This window comes from Vanessa atalanta, chromosome 3 (assembly GCF_905147765.1).
Source record: "Vanessa atalanta chromosome 3, ilVanAtal1.2, whole genome shotgun sequence".
Taxonomy (NCBI): Eukaryota; Metazoa; Arthropoda; class Insecta; order Lepidoptera; family Nymphalidae; genus Vanessa; species Vanessa atalanta.
In genome coordinates this window covers 426,419-446,022 of record NC_061873.1, presented here as the reverse complement: position 1 = coordinate 446,022, position 19,604 = coordinate 426,419, and the positions used below count along the sequence as shown (strand labels likewise).

Below are 19,604 nucleotides of genomic sequence, written 5' to 3'. Positions count from 1 at the left end.
CTTCTACGACACTTGATTGAAGAGGGTAATAATGGATACCTCAGCTTCGGCCTCGTTTTATATTCCCCCTTACTATAATTTCAGCCTAATCTTATAATAATTGAGTTCCACAATAATCGTAATTAAAGTCAGATATGTAATATTTTTCCGACTGATGTTTTCATATTTTTACCGGAGATTTTACTTGGGGATTGGGATAAGCAAAGGGTTTTGGGCTTCTATTTGGACATTTGACTTCGCTTAGATGGTATATTATCTAATGGGTTGAACTAAGTAATGTGCAGTTAAATTACACAATTCAAATCACCAAATACTTGCAAACTGTCGATTTAATTAATATTAATATTTATTGTTTTATAAAATAAATGTTGATTTATGCAATTTCATGATGATCCCTTTAACACGACATTTTAGCTTGTAATGAACTTTCTTATGAATTTACGTGTAATAAGTCATAAAATATTTGTCCCAATATAACAGTTGGCAATAAAATTATACGAGAAATTAGGTTCGCACTCGTCATTTCCGTGTATTCTTGATACGGCTTCGCAGGTCGCGTGTAAAAAGGCCTAATAATGCGGACGCGTGTCGAATGCCAATGCGGACCAAGGTCGGCCCACCTTCATTTAGTATTTTCCATTTAGGGCCAGAATTTCTTTTTAAGACATGTTTTTTTTTCTTGCATAACGTTTTAAATGTGTAATAATATAATCAAACAGGTTGATAGCACAGGTAAATTTTAAGTGTTGATCGATTCTTATTCCATTTAAAAGGACCAACACAGGCACTTTGGGTTACTACTTCTAAGCCTAATTTAGCTTTCACTTGGCTTTTATGTGAATTGTAATTCAACAGTGAAATGCATGTCTGTCACTATTATACAAAGACGTATTGAATATATTCGGTTTACAAGGTAACTCTTATAGAAGTAAGTCCAGTACATAGATATGTTAATGAAACATACTAATTTGTAAAATATAATGCCTAATTAAAGTAGAAGTTGATAAAACCTGGAGTGTAAGTAGGAAAATACTTTCCCGCATCAACCCGCCCAATAAAGCGAGTTTTTGTGAGGGATCAGTGTATTACAGTTTATTAGATTATCGGCTGGCACGTCGGGTATTTTGAAAAGATGATTTATTGACGCCTAGCGCATGGATGAGTTTTCTTGCAATTTTTTATGAAATTTCCCACCGTCTGTGACGTAGTGCGGAACTGTTCGTGAGGTCTTTCAACGGTTTTGAAGCCTTTTCTACCACACTGTGAAATTACTTCGTCACTGCCTACCGTTTTATGAACTATTGACGTTCATTGAATAAATTAATAATCTATCTATGTCTAGATATTTCATTACTTTGGATATTTATTATTTAAAACACGTATAACATTCGATTTCCTGTAAAAGGGTAATATAAATAAGGAGTCTCTAAACAACGCATGAAGTATTCTGCTATGTTTAAACTAATTCTTTTCGATTTTAGTGCTGAAAGGTAGCCAAGTTATTGGGTAACAAACCAAAGCTATAACTTTTATTATGTTATCATTCTTATTTAAAATAAATGTCTATTTATGAATTTTTTTATACATGAATTTATTTTAGGTACATTGTTTTATTTTTTAATTTAATTAAATTTTATTTTAGCTTATAGTGTTATGTTAAACAGAAGGAAATATATTTTATTCCGCTTGCAATATTTAATCTTAACAAACATTGCAAGTTAAATAAAAGCTTTTAAAAAGTGATATATATTTTAGCATTAGCAGCCCGTAAATGTCCCACTGCTGGGATAAAGGCCTCCTCTCCCTTTGAGGAGAAGGTTTTTGGAGCATATTCCACCACGCTGCTCCAATCCGGGTTGGCGGAATACACATGTGGCAGAATTTCGTTGAAATTAGACACATGCAGGTTTCCTCACGATGTTTTCCTTCACCGCCGAGCACGAGATGAATTATAAACACAAATTAAGCACATGAAATTTCAGTGGTGACTGCCTGGGCTTGAACCCGAAATCATCGGTTAAGATGCACGCGTTCTAACCACTGGGCCATCTCGGCTCTTATATATATATATTCTATGATATAAGTGAAAGGGCAATGCAAATAGGCCAGCTGATGGTAAGTGGTCACCACCACCCATAGCCAATGGCGTTATAAGAATTAATCATTCCTTACATCGCCAATGCGCCAGCAACCTTGGTAACTAAGATGTTTTGCCCTCCGCGCCTGTAGTTACTCTGGCTCACTAACCCATCAAACTGGAACATAGCGATACTGAAAGCTACTGTTTCGTAGTAGGATATCCGATAAGTTTTAGGTCACCACCAAGTAAAACAATATTTAAAGTATTTATTGTGAGACCAGAGCGAATATAGCCAAGTAATGAGAGTAGAATCCATATTATCAAATGTTCTTCGAAGAATGTGTTCGCGATCTTGATGAATTATATATTTGTATTTGAATATATTTACATAAAACCTTTGTGTGCAGTTTGAGTGAAAAGTGTGTGACTAACATTGAAACTGTCAATGCTTATTGTCAAGACTAGCTGCGTAAAGTTTGACTTAAGGGAACGATAATGACTCTAGTGATCATGCTTGAAACTTTTACACCCCCAGACAAAACGTATACCGTTGAACTAGTATCAAATCAAATCAAATCAAAATATAATTTATTCAAGTAGGCCTTTACCAGCACTTTTGAATCGTCATTTAACAAACTATATAAAGTAAAGCTACCACCGGTTCGGAATGTAGATTCTACCGAGAAGAATCGCCAAGAAACTCAGTCGTTACTCTTTTTTTCAATATCAGTAGTATAGTCTTAAATCTATTGTTCATCGTGGGTCATCCATATTTCGTATGAACTGTTACTTAACAATCAAAGAATAATATTTTAGCTAATGAAATATAATAAGAAATTAATAAATCAGGAATATCAGATTTTTTTGAAGGTCTGCATTAGCAGCCTGTAAATTTTCCCACTGCTGGGCTAAAGGCCTCTTCTCCCTTTGAGGAGAAGGTTTGGAGCATATTCCACCACGCTGCTCCAATGCGGGTTGGCGGAATACACATGTGGCAGAATTTCGTTGAAATTAGACACATGCAGGTTTCCTCACGATGTTTTCCATCACCGCCGAACACGAGATGAATTATAAAGACAAATTAAGCACATGAAAATTCAGTGGTGCCTGCCTGGGTTTGAACCCGAAATCATCGATTAAGATGCACCCGTTCTAACCACTGGGCCATCTCGGCTCTCATTTTGAAGGTCTGAATAAACAAATTTCAAGGAAATGATTTTCGTATATGTACTTTATAGTTATAAAATTCCCTTCAAGTTTGTTACGCCTGTACTTAAGGTGATGTAATGTTGGCCTGGCATCTGTTAGAGGTCAAGCGACTACGCCACCGGCTATATGACCCATTCGCTTTTAATTCAGGACAAGAAGCGACATAAGACTAAATGAGGCTTAAGAAAATAATGTTTTTTTTTGTTTAAACTTAATACAGCGTTTCTTTGTATCGAGATGATTCTGTGGTTAAGCGCGTGAAATTCAAGTGAAGATTACAACTTCAAATCGTAGCAAACACGATTACATTTTTTTTTTACTTTACATTAGCAGCCTGTAAATTTCCCACTGTTGGGCTAAGGCCTCTCCTCTTGAGGAGAAGGTTTGGAGCATAAACCACCACGCAGCTCCAATTCGGGTTGGTAGAATACACATGTGCCAGAATTTCGTTGAAATTCATTCATGTGTCTAACATGCAGGTTTCCTCACGATGATTTCCTTCACCACCGAGCACGAGATGAATTATAAACACAAATTAAGCACATGAATATTCAGAGGTGCCTGCCTAGGTTTGAACCCGAAATCATCGGTTAAGATGCACGCGCTCTAACCACTGGGCCATCTCGGCTTTTACTTGCGTAAATGTCATTTTATTTACGTAATTAAATACTTTGTGTTTACAATTAATCTTGTGATCGAATAAAAGTTCAAAACTACTTGATTGAATTACTTGATTACTTGATAATGAAGAAGAGGCTTTTATTCAGCAGTTGAAGTGAAATTTATCCGTCGCTGTCCTACAAACTGATCATCGTTGCTTGATATGGGATAAATCAAAAACCATTTCTATAGCTATTTTTAAATCTACCAATTAATAGTATAAAATATTTTGTTAAAAATCATTCATAAATAAGGTTATACTCAACACAATACTCAATATTTATATATTATAAAAAATGTACTTACTTTTTTTCAGGTATTTTCAGTAAGGTATATATTTGAATTGTATTGTACATACGTATTCTTATGTAAATTTATTCAGTGAAACAGTAACTACTGAGTTTCATTTCGGTTCTTCTTAACAGAGTCATCATTAATTTTTAACTCTTATTCTTATTTAGGAACTTTGAAACAATATAATTTATGACGCTCTAGTACATCCACATCAACTATATTTCTATAAGTATCCTTACTGATATTATAAAGGACAAGCAACCCTTGAAACGCGAGCGAAACCGCAGGCGATACTACTAATCTATACTTTACTTAATATTATAAATGTGAAACTAGTGAAGAAAAGAGCGACCTCTTTCACTGCCAAACCAATGAATCGAATTTGACGTAATTCCGTATGAAGCAAACTTGAACTCCAAGGAATGACAGTTTAAAATAAACCTAAGCATACAATTTAAAAAAAAAACTAAGTTAATGTTTACAAAAATGCTCAAAGACAAATTTAATATAATTAATAGAAATCTTTAGATACGCCTCAAACGTATCAGTGAGTTGGTTAATACATCATTACGATCAACAGATTCTCTTTAAATATTTCATGTATTTCATGTTTGCAACGGTGACAGCTTAAAATTTAATTTAATCCAGAAAAAGACTCAAAAGTGGTTTGTCTACTTCAATGAAGTATCAGGGTATCAAAAATGTTACACGAAACAGGAAATAAATATTTCAGGATACATTCAAAATTGATTTTGACTCGCATACAAATACTGATAGTTGATGTCGACTATGATTTAAAAAAAAAAGAAACAATTGCTGTGTGATCAAATTATTTCACTAATTTAGAACTATCGTAATCAATTCTAGACAGAAAAATCGTGATTGCTTGTTGAACGATTGTGAAACCCCAATTCCTGAATGATTTTCTTATACAAGTATTGACTAAATGTGTGACATGTATATCATTCAATACCAAAAAAATAATGGAAATCTAAATAACAGAAACGATTCACTACCGGAATTTGTATTCGCTTTTAGGCATAGGCATATAATTCGATACAAGATTCTATTGATGATAAAAAAGTGTGGAGTTAATGATTGTTGACTTCCAAGCAGAAGACATAACATACATATATAATTGTATTTGACTAACGTGACTGTATTTGTAGACGTTAAAAAAAGGGTAACTACTGAGTTTCTTGCCGGTTCTTCTGGGTAGAATCTCTATTCCTAACCGGTGGTAGCTTCACTTTTACTCATATAGTTTGTTAAATGACGATTCAAAATTGCTTGAAGGATAAAATGTACTTCATTCAAGTAGGCTTTTAGCCTTTTTTATTTGATTTGATTTGACATTGTGTATTAGGTTTAGTTGCTTCACTGTAAAGTTCCACGTGCTCCATCCCTTTTACTTTATAATGATTTTTTATATGAAGTTTTTATTACCATAAACAAGACTTTTACCTAGTGGTACACTTTGGAATTTACTTAATTCATTTAAACACAATAAATTACACATACGATTCACTAAATATTAAATATTTTTTGTCGCTTAATACTCTAAAGTATAGAGTTGCATTGGTGACAATGTCTACGTGCTGTTGTTAATATGAAACACAAGAAATATATCTAAAAATTGGGGCATTTTACGGTTTGCTCAGCTTGACCCTAAACTATATTTGTGACGAGAGAAATATAAATTCAATACTTTTTTGTATCGACCCGAGGATAGAATCCATAAAAATGTGCATCCGTAAAATATATTTATAACCAAATGAATCAGGCACTCCCATAGTTTGTTTTTAATAAACCAAATTTTAATACAACTCCTAACATATTTCATAATATTTTATTTAGAAAAAATGCTAACACAATATAACATACAATTATAATAAACGATATAAAGCACTCATAATAATATACGAATATATATCTACTTGTCATGGCTAATAACATTTTCAGGAGTCACGTGTTTATCTATTATATAACTTAACACATTGTAATTAGGTGTATATTTGATTGTCACGGTGACGTGCACGCTTCGCAGGTGCATGCTTTAAACAGTCATTAACGCGGCCGAACGAGCGGGACTTGTTAACGCTTAGCTGTGAATTAGGTGGGCGAGTCGTTTTTAAAAACGTTATGCGACCTAGAGAAATTAGGTTACCATTACACTAGACATATGTACATGAATATGTGTCTGTGTGTGATTTTACATAAGTCTTGTGATGCTACTCGCTTAAATGTACAATAAACAATAAATACTATAATAAATAGGACAATTAAATAAGTCGATTGTACTTCTATGATTATGTTAAAGTTTAATTGTTGTATAATAAAATTATTTTGTAATCCTAGGGTAAGTTTATATTTCTACAAAAATCTCCTGCTGATCTATGGCCTACTTATCCCTTTGAGCAGAAGGCTTGGCGCTTGTTTTACCACGTTGCTCCAATGTGCGTTGGACGATATATATGTTGCAGAATTTTATTGAAATTAGACATGCAGGTTGTCTCACGATGTTCTCCTTCACCACCAAGCACAAGATGTACTACAGATAAATCTTGTGCTTGGTGCTGGATCAAAATAAATTATAAATACAAATATGAAGATTTAGGGGTTTCCGGGCTTAACACTGGGCCATCTCGGCTTTATGTGGATGACGCAGGACAGTATATTATTTAGTTCTTTAGATTTTCAGGACACTTCATAGTACCATAATCTTGAACTACTGATTCTCCTATAGATTTTTTAATCCGATTCTGAATCGATCTTAGCTTCGAATTTAATTCATTATTGTCAATTATTCAAACTTATAATAGAAGTAAATTGGAACGGGATAAAACACCTGGATCGGATAGGAGAGGACCAGGTAAGGTGACGATCGAATGGGGTCCAATAAATAGTCGCAGAAAAGTAGGTCGTCTAACAGTGCGAACCCTGGTTGAGACTATTATAGGGCATGAGAAGAGACAGAACAGAAGACGAGCTTATTTAATGTCGAATAAGCGCGTCTTCTGTTCTGTCATGTCTGGCTGTTGACAAAAATGATGAAGATGATGGTGTTAAAACTTCCACTCCTCAGCATTACTAGCCTCTATATAATAGTTGTACCAAACCTTTGCTCGGTGATAAAAATAAGTGATTTAAATAAAAATACCATTCGCATTTATAAAATTAGGAGAGATTGAATACTTAAAATACAAATTATAACGAACCTTGATGTTCTATGTAATTTGTGTGTTATTGTCGTTGTGTACGTTCATTCTCACAATTGTAAATTTCCAACTCCGTGGTTTCCATTGATAATGTTATTCTTTGCAATCACGACAATTGTTTTAAAACTGCGGTTTTAGCTCATAGTGATGTATGTGAATGAGTTTATCGCTGTCCCGAATTTTAAACAAATTTTAATGTTGAATTTGACAATATTTATTATAGAACTTTGGATTGATTTTGTTGTTTTATGTGCCAGAAAATTATAAATATTTCCATAGCAACATATGTTATGAATATTTTGCGATGATATCAATATCGTGGTGTAAACGTCTGCGCTAGCAAAGGTGCCCGTTATAATCCGATTTATAACAATTCAAAACGATCAGAGAGAGTTCTGGCACTGGACGAACTTACGACGACCACATTAGGTGCTTTTTTTCAAAATTCGAAACTAAAATCTCCCGAAAAAAAAACTTTTAATTGGCCCGACCAGGACTTGAATCCTGTACCTCAGAAGCCATATCCTTAAAAACTCACCAATAAAAGTGAGTCAAGTTTCACAACACACCCAGACAGAAATAAATTTGAAACCGGACATTTGCTAACTTGCATAACAGACGCACTGTAAGCCTTCTGTAAGAGGAAGCATGCACGAGAACTTCTAAAATAAACTCGTCTATCAGTTTATAGACGGCTTTTTGTTATTGAATGCATCTACTACTGAACTGAAATTGAGTTTCGTTTACCTGTAACGGACAACATATATATGTATGTTTATAATATGGGTACCTATTTATATGAAATAAATTATAAAAAAACCTTAAACTTTAAACTTTAATCCATTCAATTTCGTTAAAGGTTTATTTGTGTTAGGCAAATGGGCCACCTGATGGTAAGTGGTAACCACTGCTCATAGACATGGGCACCATAAGAAGAATATACCATGAGTGGGTAGTGCTTACTACGGTTATTACTTTCATACTTTTAATGGGCCACCTGATTGGAAATGGTCACCACCGCTCTTAGACAATGGCGCTGTAAAAATTATTGACCATTCCTTACATCGCCAATCCACCACCAACCTTGGGAACTAATATGTTATGTCCATTGTGGCTGTAGTTAATTTACACTGGCTTACTCACCCTTCAAGCCGGAACGCAACTGTACTGAGTAGTGATGTTTGGCAGTATATCTGATGACTAGGTGGTACCTACCCAGCCGGGCTTGCACAAATCCCTGCCACCAAGTAACTGGTGTTCAACAACAGAACTTAATCACCATAATTGAGCGAGGAATATTTCATGAGATCAAATCAAAGTGAATATCCATATCTATCCATGATCTATGAATATATAATCTATTCATGGTCTTATAACGACTAGAACTTGGACGCGGCTCAGTATCTCTTGAAATCAATGAAGATCAGCCAGCTGTGAATATTCTACGAAAACCCTAAGAAAATATCCAACGTATTATAAGACTAACCGTGCCCTGCGTTTTTACTGGCTTTATATTTTAATTAAGTATTAAATATATATTCATTCTCAAATAAGATAAACCACATAAAATCTTTAAGAACATTGTAATTATATAATTAAAGTATTGACATATGTCAATCAACTTTAATTTAAATGCCCTCCTAGCACAATAATTTATGATTTGTCACAATGCAATGAGCGCAGTAGTTTTAAACGTATTACAAGAGCAAGCATTTAATTTCGCGTGGTATTTTATTAAAAATCATCCATGTATACTGTTCATTGTGAATGCATAATTCAATGTAAGGCGGTTTTTTTTAAATTGGCATAGCAGTTTCTTAGATTAGCTCGGTCATGAATTAACTTTAGCTTAACAGTATAGCTTAGGTTAATGCTATTTTCATGAACGCCTGAGTACCGCTACGTTTCCTTGGCGTTTAAGAAAGACAGTTCCATTTACTTTTTCATTGCGATATAACATAACGTGCACTTTCCTTTTTCTTTATGTGTGGAAATGTCATCCGTATTTTCTCTGAATACAACCTTAAGGCTAGTGTCCAATTCTCTATGTTGACAAAGTTCGCCCGGTCGGCATTGTGTGCTCATTCCAAAAATAACAATATCGGTTTTCGATCTTCGTCGTCCTTTGTTTTTATTTCCTCTGAATTGGAAAAGTTATTGAAGCGTAGCCAAAATCCATAAAGCGCGTCCCGTTAGCTTGAAATGTTTTAGACATTTCAATGAAGTTACTTTTAAATGCTGGATTTTTTTTTATAGACAAACGTAACTTACCACTTAATTCGTATGATGTGTCATAGTAAAAACAGTTTTTAAACCTATGGTATGGCTCTCTAAATAGGTCTACAATTATTCGTAATTAACCACCAAACATTATTTACTAGTTGACCTGAACTTACTTTGTCAATAAAGAAACTATTCAAGTACCATCAGCCACACATATAAAAACAAATATTTTAATGGAATTAAGTTAAAAGTGTTGTCACTTTATTGACATATAAATGAGGTTGAGTGTACATTTACTCTCATAATTTAGTGTCTTGTCTTGAAAAAGAATGTATATTGGAAATTCCTTTCACAGGTAATTGAACAATGAACTTTGTTATGTATATAAAGTCCGACTACTTGAAAGAGACGGCTACTGTAATATTCTTCCAGTTTCTTTATCGATTCTTGTAATATCGTGATATTCTTAAGTTGCACTATTTTAATTACGAGAAAATAATTACATAAAATGAACAAACCTAAATATTCCACTGTTCGGAAGCCTTTTCTTATTCAAGCTTTTTTTTTGAGGATTCGAAATGACACCCTCACTGTACCATTAGAATGAAAATTATAAATACGAAATAAGTAAATTCAGATCAACCGGATTTGAATCCGAGTTCCTTAGTTAAGACACACGGCTTAATAATTTTTGAAACGGGACGCCGTGATATCCCTTTATCTAACAATTGTTTCATTTAAGAATTTTATTCAAATCGATCCAAAACAAAAAAAAAGAAATTAAGTAGAAGGCTCGTTTAAGTCTATTTAAATATTCAGTTCGTAGGCTCTTCTGTAAACTAGACAATTTTCACACACGATCTTTTATGCTTACTGGAGGGATATCCATCGTAAAAGTCAATTAATATAAATTTCACTGATATTAATTATAAACACATATAATTCCTATTTTTCCTCAAAACGCGTGGGATTGTATTACACAACTTTATACCTGGAAGGATGTATTGACTTTGCGGAGTCAAACTTGGCGTTACAAGTTTATCTTTACTTCATGTGTTTAAGGTTTATCAATATTTGTTTTGGTTGTTGTTATTAAATATTTATCTTATTAAGAAGTAGAATTAAGGTCTTCGGATTTTGGTTTCATCATCTCTGCTATCTGGCAGGGCGCGGTGTGTTTGATTCTCATTTTCGTAACGACACAAACTTTTACTATGTTGAAATATTTTCGTATCGTAAGACGAATATTACAATAATTATGTTTATATTTAATTATATATTAATTCGCTTTTTGATATAAATTGATTTTTATCCTAAATATATTACAAAACTATTCAGTTTCATAATTGTATAATATTTTATTAATTCAGATGACCGCCTACTGTTTGCTTGTCTACGAGTCTCTACTTTGTGACTTACTATGGATTTCTTAATTTTTATTTTACTATAACTATACTATAACCACTGTGTTAAATATATAATAAATACGAGTTATGAAGAGAAATGCTTACAAAAATAGTCACAATATTAAATACTTCATACTATGAGGGTCATCAACAATATAGTTTTACTGTGAACTCAGAACTGAGTACCGGCGCCGGCCGTCACTTTAGCTTCAAATGGTTACAGCGGTCTATGCGTTTTCTGCGTCATTTGTTCCATAAACTACTACCAGCGCCGGGTCTATTGTAGTATTCACTGGCTACTTCTATGTAAATCTCTATATCATACTTGCTAGCTTTATTTTATTAGACTGCCACGTGCCTTTGTTAACATTCAGACCCTAAAAAAGTATTGATTTAGTGAGCTCTATAATATCACCAATATTTGTATAAGTAATAAATTGTATATTATGGTAATAAATATTTATTCAAAGCTTATTTTCCAACTAAGCTCTGTATTTTTGCGTTTAGAAATAGTTGAACAATTTTTTTAGCTTTTATTGGGTTATATTTTTATTCGTATGATTTTTGGTCAGAAAATTGATTAAAGTTTACGTCCTTGAATGTCACATTATGTGGGTGAACGTGGAATTGAAATACTGAACAGTTCCTAGGCAGGTAATGTCTCGTTCATTGTTAAACATTGCCGAGAGCATGAGCCGAGATGGCCCAGTGGTTAGAACGCGTGCATCTTAACCGATGATTTCGGGTTCAAACCCAGGCAGGCACCACTGAAATTTCATGTGCTTAATTTGTGTTTATAATTCATCTTGTGCTCGGCGGTGAAGGAAAACATCGTGAGGAAACCTGCATGTGTCTAATTTCAACGAAATTCAGCCACATGTGTATTCCGCCAACCCGCATTGGAGCAGCGTGGTGGAATATGCTCCAAACCTTCTCCTCAAAGGGAGAGGAGGCCTTTATCCCAGCAGTGGGACATTTACGGGCTGCTTATGTTATTGTTAAACATAGAGGTAGTCATTGCTTAAGGTATTGATTTTTATTGGAAAAATAAATTTGCGCTTGAAGTGGTTACAGTGAAAATCTAGTCGATGCTTAACTTTTTTACTTTTGACAGGCACATTTATCCGGGCTGCCTAAGTTAAATGTATTTAAATTTTTTAAACAAAAATCAAATAACTTTTTATATTATTGGCCTTATATAACATCACTAACATTTAATACAGTTAATTGTATAATCGTATCTTCAAAAAAAAAAACACCACGAAAAAACCTGCATTTGTTGGATTAAATTCTGCCACATAGGTATGTATTCACAACCCACAGAAGTGCATCGTTGTACTATAAACTAGAAATCTTATTAATAGGCGAGGATACCAAATTTGCTAAAAGCAATACTACGAAGGACATTGGGTTTTTAAATCAAAAAACAACTATGAATATATTTTTAATAGTTCTATTTTCTAAAGAATACCTTCATCTTAGTATAATGGAGACTCGGGGAACGGATAAAGGGAAATTGCATTTGTGCTTCAAATAAACAGACGGACGAAGGCAGTGGAATAAACACTTTCTGCTATTGAAAACGTATTTGTCTTCGAGGTATGTTCTATGAAATGAGAGGTTATAAATAAGCATTTAGTATGCAATTCAATTTACTTTTGCCATTCGTTTTAAATTGTACGTGTATGTAGCAAGTAGGAAATTGATTCTGGAGAACAAAGTCCTTTGCCTGAATGACAAAGTTTGTTTCAAATATATTATGGTTTACTTTCATCATTCTCATCACCATTAACTTTTTATTATTCTTACAATTTAAAATGACTTTTCGTGTTAGACAACATAGTCCACTTGTACACTCATTATAGTGTACAAGTGTATTATATTTTGCTATAGTACGGCTATTGTGATTTCGTAAATATTAGTTTGGATATTATAGTTATTTTACTGTTTGAAAAAAATACATTTTTTGTTTTAAATTGAAATAATTAACTAAATTCTGAAAAGCATGATTTATTGGCATTGGAATAAAATAACTGCAATTACTAAGATATATTACAATTTAAAATGACAACTAAAATAAAAAAGTCACCACTGTCCAAAATCTGTGGTTTCCATTTGTAGATATTATGACAATGTAGAAATGACAAGGAGAAGACAATAAACCCTTAGGGCGTCCTACATAACGGAATGAAGTCACCCCAAAGTAAGACATCGTACAATTTAAGCAATTTGTTGATGATCAGTCATGGTTTTGTCATTTATATAAATGGAAGTACAAAAGATAAAAATATATGATATTCAAAAATTAAATCTTACAATGCCGTTGACATAATTTCAGAGAGCAATAAAAGTTACTCACGTACCTGACCTTAACAACAAAATAAATTACAAATAAATTGAGGCATGAATCAAACGGCGGCGTGGAGCACCTGTGAATTAAATTGCGAATGTGCGGGAGACAAAAAAATTGGCTCATAACCGCACCCGACCTCCTTCAGCTGATTTATTTACGACCGCTGGAAGGGCTACGGTGTATTTATTCGGGAATAGTGGCTTGGATCGCATTCATATGATATATGTAGATCTTGGAACTTCAGAAAATCTGTTTCCATATTATTATGAAATATTACGAGACAATATTTAATAAAACATTACATTGCTGTTTTTATTTTTCTGTGTCGTAGCTCTAGCTCTAGCTCTAGGGTTTGAAGTTTTCCGTTCAATCCACGAGTCGGGCAATCAAAAATTATGTGAGGGAATAGAGAGTGTACTTAAGCATGTATTCACATTTGTATACTATAAACACATTTGTTTAGTCTCCGTCATAGGCGGCTTGATGGTAGACCCATAGACATTAAAATATTTCGAAGAATTTTAAGAAATATTAACCATTCTTTTTAATTTCGAGGCTCGCTATTAAAACATAGATGTTTTCTCGTGTTTCTGTTCGCTGGCTTGCTCAACGTTTTGTTAGTGTTGAGTTTTTTAAGTCAGTTCAACTTAGATCTGAGGAACATTTAGGTACAAACTGGTGGCAGATTTCAGACAACCAAACAAAGCTGTAATGCTGCTTATTATTGAATAAAGATTTTTACTTTGAATTTAATATAAATCTAATCTTTCAAAATCTGCATAATTGATTTTAAATTCTCATATGAATATTACTTTGTAGATAACAATTCCTTTTTATCACCTGCTTACACATAAAAACGTGTGAAAATGTTTAGAAAACTACTCGTAATATGAGCTCGTAAACATTGAACTAAACATAAATTGGCTGGACATAATATATTTGAGATACTGTTTATAGAAGGAGAGATAAAATGTTTTGAAGCGTTATACGGACGGGGTGAACTAAATATACCTTATCTTATGATGCAAGCTGATGTAAAGAATATTAGTTCGACTAAAGTTCGTTCGTTTCATTTCACACGATATCCATTGCCAGCTGTGTATCGCATATGTTTATAACGGCACATGTTGAACCATCGCAGTAAATCGGGCTGATGGTTTAAACCATCGTTATAATTTACGAGGTGAGAGGCGAACTCCCAGTGGCGGAATTTATTCATGGCTGTAATAAAATCTGTCGTGCGACAGTCCCCGGGACGGCCAAGCCGACCAGGTTAATTCCTTTTTGAAATTTAGTACGGGAGACGACTTGGCAAGGCTTTTCTCGCTAGATATTAAATTATGTGGAAGATAAAGATTTTGGAGAACTATCAAGTCGAAGTAAATTATTGTCGTCTCATCTGGTGCCAAGCTGGAGAGACTTAGTTATTTTAAATTCTCTAATAGCTTTGTAATTTAGAATGAATAATCCGATATTTAAATTTAATTTAAGTGCATTTATGACAACTTATCTATGTCTAAGATTTACTGCTATATAAACTAATTATATTATACAGAACCATATATATTAAAAACAAGACTATTACGTCAAAAAACAGTACTTTTTATTATTACACAAGTGACTAAATATAATTAGAAGAGATAATCTTCAATATAATATTGTAACAGGCTAGTTTTTGGTGATTTTTTAAATCAAAATTAGGTTACAAAATAAATGTAGTACCGTTTTACGAGAGTCAAGACTGTACGAGTCGACTACATTTATTTTTACCTTCGTAGAATTATAATTCACTTGAAGGGTAAGACGCCTATGCCTTGGACGAAGGGTCTTCCGCCACGCATGATTGTTTATGGTTTGGATTGGTTCTTAGGAAGGGTCTATCTCAATCCGATTTGTGTGGGTCGAGTAAAATATCTATGGAAAAACTTCACTTGTTCTTGAATCCAATAACATTAAAATGCATGCATCAGCTTTTGTATTCCTAAATGTAAAAAGGAATCTTCCTACTGGGCATATTTTCAAGATATTTTATTAAGTTTCTACATGCAGGTTTTCTCACGATGTTAACCTTCGTTTGCGTGTCCTGCGTTCTAGGCATCGGACAATCTCAGCTCTTTTTGATTTCTGACAACCATAGATTGCCGTTGCTGATGGTTTTAACCCGTTGCAGGAACCGCACAACATGCGGTGGCGTCAGCGCGCGGTGGCGTGCACGTGATCAGCTCTGGCAGAATGGCGGCTCACGTTGCGCTATTCCTTCTCCTCTGCCTCGTCCACTGCCACACCAAGACCGTGCTGCAGGACAAACTTGGTAAGTGTTAGTATAATTGAGTTATGTTTTAATTTTCAATAGGTGTACATCAGCTATATTTTATTCAGTACAAATTCGATGCAATTTATATCACTTGAAAAGTTCTAAATGTACAAATAAAAATAAGCAAATTTCAACCACACGCGATAGTACTATTCATAGTAATGTTGCCCTCATATAGGGATTTATTTCCTTAGAATTTTTGTTTTGAGTCAGAACTTTTGACTCTTTCGACGAATATATCTATATGTACTATATATGCCAACGTTCCAACAAATGTCATTCAGGGCTTGAAAAAGTTTCATTTAGTTTGAATTGATGTGCAGATATAATTAATTTGTTTCAATCTTATATATTAATAGCGTAAGCCGATTTTTGTCCCAGTGATTATGGGACGATAGCTACACATAAAGAATCGGTTACGGTCTCATTTTGAAGGGCTCCAGTTGTAGATGTGCAGAAAAATAAAGAGGATTTTTGATTGCAATTTAAAAAAAGAACTAATTTTGCTGGCCGGTTAGAGTATAAGAAAAAAAATGAAAAATGTGAACAAAGTAAATTGTTATAATTCGACAAACTCCAATTCTAATTCATATAATGTATACTATTTGACATTAAAAATTTCATAAGTTAGGCGCCAAACGCAGATGAGTGACTTGCAGTTTACAATGAAATGAAATCAAAACAAAACCTGTCATAGGTTTCGAAATTCTTTAAAAATATTTTTATTAAACACGAAGTTTCGCGGGCGACTTACTAGTATATTTTAAGTCTATAGAATCCTAGTTCTCATTTTAAGTAATATTTTATCGTAATAATTGTGACACAAATGACTACCTTTGACGACCTCCGTGGTCGAGTAGTATGTACACCGGTTTTCATGGGTACGCCACTCTGAGGTCCCGGGTTCGATTCCCGACCGAGTCGATGTAGAAAAAATTCATTAGTTTTCTATGTTGTCTTGGCTTTAGCTACTTAAATTGGAATCAGAATAATGTATCTGATGTTGTCCAATATTAATTTATTTATTTACAAATATGTTTACTAAGGTTAATTAATAATTAATTGATATCGGTAATTATGTCTTGAATTAAAATATATAATACTGAAAAATCAGTTCAATCAATTAATATATTCAATAATTTACGAGTCCGCCTTTAACAACAAACGTAAACGGGAATGTTAATCAACAATCCTAATATTGAAGGCGTTCGCAATGCCGCTTGGGATCAATTGATGAGCGGAAGGCATCTAAATTACTACACCTTAACAGATATATAATACAATTCTGAAATGGTACAACTCTCAACCTTATATCGTTACAGATAAGAGTCACAATGTTTCTAGTACTATGTCTTACGAGCTCCTTAGTACTAAGCTGTGTTAATTAATATTTATAGTGTCGTTAAACATGCCAAGTACCATGTTCTGAGATGCGCTTATAAATTGATTTAGCCAGCGTATGTTACGACTGAAGCTTCTACTAGCTAGCTAACATTAAGTCAAAGAATCAGTTATCGCAAGGAAATATAATTAGTTTAAAACGTTGTGGTTTTAAGTTCTTATTATTTTAGAGCGTAACGGACAGCAAAACCTTCTTGGCAAAGTTATAAAAGTGCCTAGCTCTTTTTCTCGTCCATCTAGTTGTTCACTTAAAACATATCTTATTTGAACTAAGTTTTCTAAGTTATCACAGATGATATCATTTCCAGCATGAGCTGGTTCAATTTCACGTGACGTTTCAAAACTTCGAACCCGTTCCAAAATTATGGCTCAGCTCTGGAGTTACTTCCAAATCTCATTACTTGGGACAGGCAAATTTATCCGAGCTGCGGGAAGCTGGCTTACTCTTCCTAGTTTACTTTCAAGGAGTCTATTTGTGAGATATTATATATAAATTGAATTTTTTTGTTAGTATTTTAATTCATTCGTTTGAATTTTATATAACTGAGTTTATTTGAACATAATTATGTTACTAGAGAATTGCAGTTTCCGTAACCTTTTTTTTTCAAATGAAAAATCTTTATAATGCTTTAGTGTCTGTGTGTGTGTGTCCATCTCCAAGTGAACTGTGTAAGTTATAGTTTAGTGCAATACAATATCAATATAGTCCACATAATTCGGTGGCAATATTACGTGGCGTGGTATCGGGTGCATCAGTGGGTTAATTTAGTGTTACGAGGCTTATTAATACAGGTCCTTGTCAGGCCACCATGCGGCTTAATGTGGACGCCTGGCAACACGCCAGCAATTGTTGATAGGGACGTGCAACACCGCTTGTGTACTTAAATATCCCCGTTTGGTGTCGATTAGTGAGCTAATATTTGCTGCTAATAAGCTAGTATTGACTATTGTGGATAATAACAATGATAATGGCATCGAGAATTATTTATAGTTGCGAGGTTTTGCCGATTTGTGTAATATTTATATATAAACTTAATTGCTTCTGTATGTTACAATGTAACAATCAGTGATCAATTAATTATGATCACACGAATTGTCGGACGAGAAGATTTGTATAGTATGAAGTTTTAAATTAAAAGAAAAAAGTGCTACATTCGAAAAAGTATTTGCTGTGAGTATTTAAATTCCCAGAAATCACCAATCCGAGTGACCAAATAGACCGTTGTACAAAGTTGTGAGTTGACCGTTCCAGGTTAAAAGTGGTTAAAAGCCATAAAAAGGCGGTGGAGAGATTCCGTGCGAGCGATCAAAGCCCGCTCGTTGTATAATACCTACAAGTGGCGTAGGTACACTTTTAGAGCACGTTGTAGCGAACAAAGCAACTTTTGCTATGACATCACAGTCTTCAAGTCCGTAGTGTAGGTCAAGCTTTAAATTTTATACAAATAAAAATCATTAGATATTTTGTTTTGATGCAAAAAACCGAAAGTATGATATTTAATTTCAAATAAGTTAATTTCTGCAGCAAACGACCTAGCTTGAGCTTGCATTTTTAGTAACATTCGGTATTTCCTAAGAGCACCAGGTGGTCTGCGTGATGTCGTAATAAATTAAAACGATGCAGTAAAGAATAATATTACTCTTTGCATAATTTAACCCAATTTAAACGAGTTTATGATTACACGAAGACATTAAGTTCGCAGTAACGACTCGAAGCTTCAGATATACAAAACAGATGGCACCCGAGTGGTTTATGGGTTAAAAAAAATTCTAACTTGAATTACGATTGTGAATGTCTGCTTTTATTACTCCTAAATGCGTTGCGGCAGTCGCTCGATCGTTTTACGACCGTCGCGTCGTACTAAAAACTTTTATAAATTTTATCGCGTATTTTTCGCAAATTTTCAATATCTTTCATTAATTTTATAAAGCTTCCTTCAAAATTATTATGCTCATTTAGAAACACGCCATAACAAATACTTGATGTTACTTAAAAAAAATTGTGTGTTGGCTCAGGTGCCTCACAAAATTTTAAGGATAATTTTTTTGTTTCCCTTAAGAACAGTGTTGTTTTTATCTTGTTAATAATTATTTAATAAGATTTAATATATCTAATTAACTACAAATCCTGGTATAAATATATTTCAACTTTATACCAGAAGTGGCAGCACGTTTTGTATGTAGTTCAGGTACATTATGGTATTTTTTATAATGCAAATGGGTTCGTTATATGACAAAATACAGACAACTTTATTTCAACCCCTACATCTATGCGAACAAAGTCATGGACACAAACTCGTTTAAAGAAAATAATTGAGCCAATTATAATAAATTCGCTAATAAAATAAACTCTAGAAGAGGAAAACTCTAAGCGTCGGAGCTTATTAGGATGACAAAGCACGTCATTAGTATCCAATTTTTATCAACAATAAGGATTTTCTATAAT

The 19,604-nt window shown here is 33.7% G+C and overlaps 1 protein-coding gene across 1 annotated transcript in view; it reads left to right on the top strand.

Annotated features, from left to right (window-relative positions):
* LOC125077380 (nephrin) overlaps positions 1 to 19,604 on the top strand; it is a 393,621-nt gene that overhangs the window by 67,084 nt on the left and 306,933 nt on the right. The window contains exon 2 of the mRNA XM_047689307.1: positions 15,614 to 15,754. Within this exon, the coding sequence (XP_047545263.1) occupies positions 15,676 to 15,754 (79 nt within the window). The 5' untranslated portion in view covers positions 15,614 to 15,675. The remainder of the gene's footprint in view (positions 1 to 15,613; positions 15,755 to 19,604) is intronic.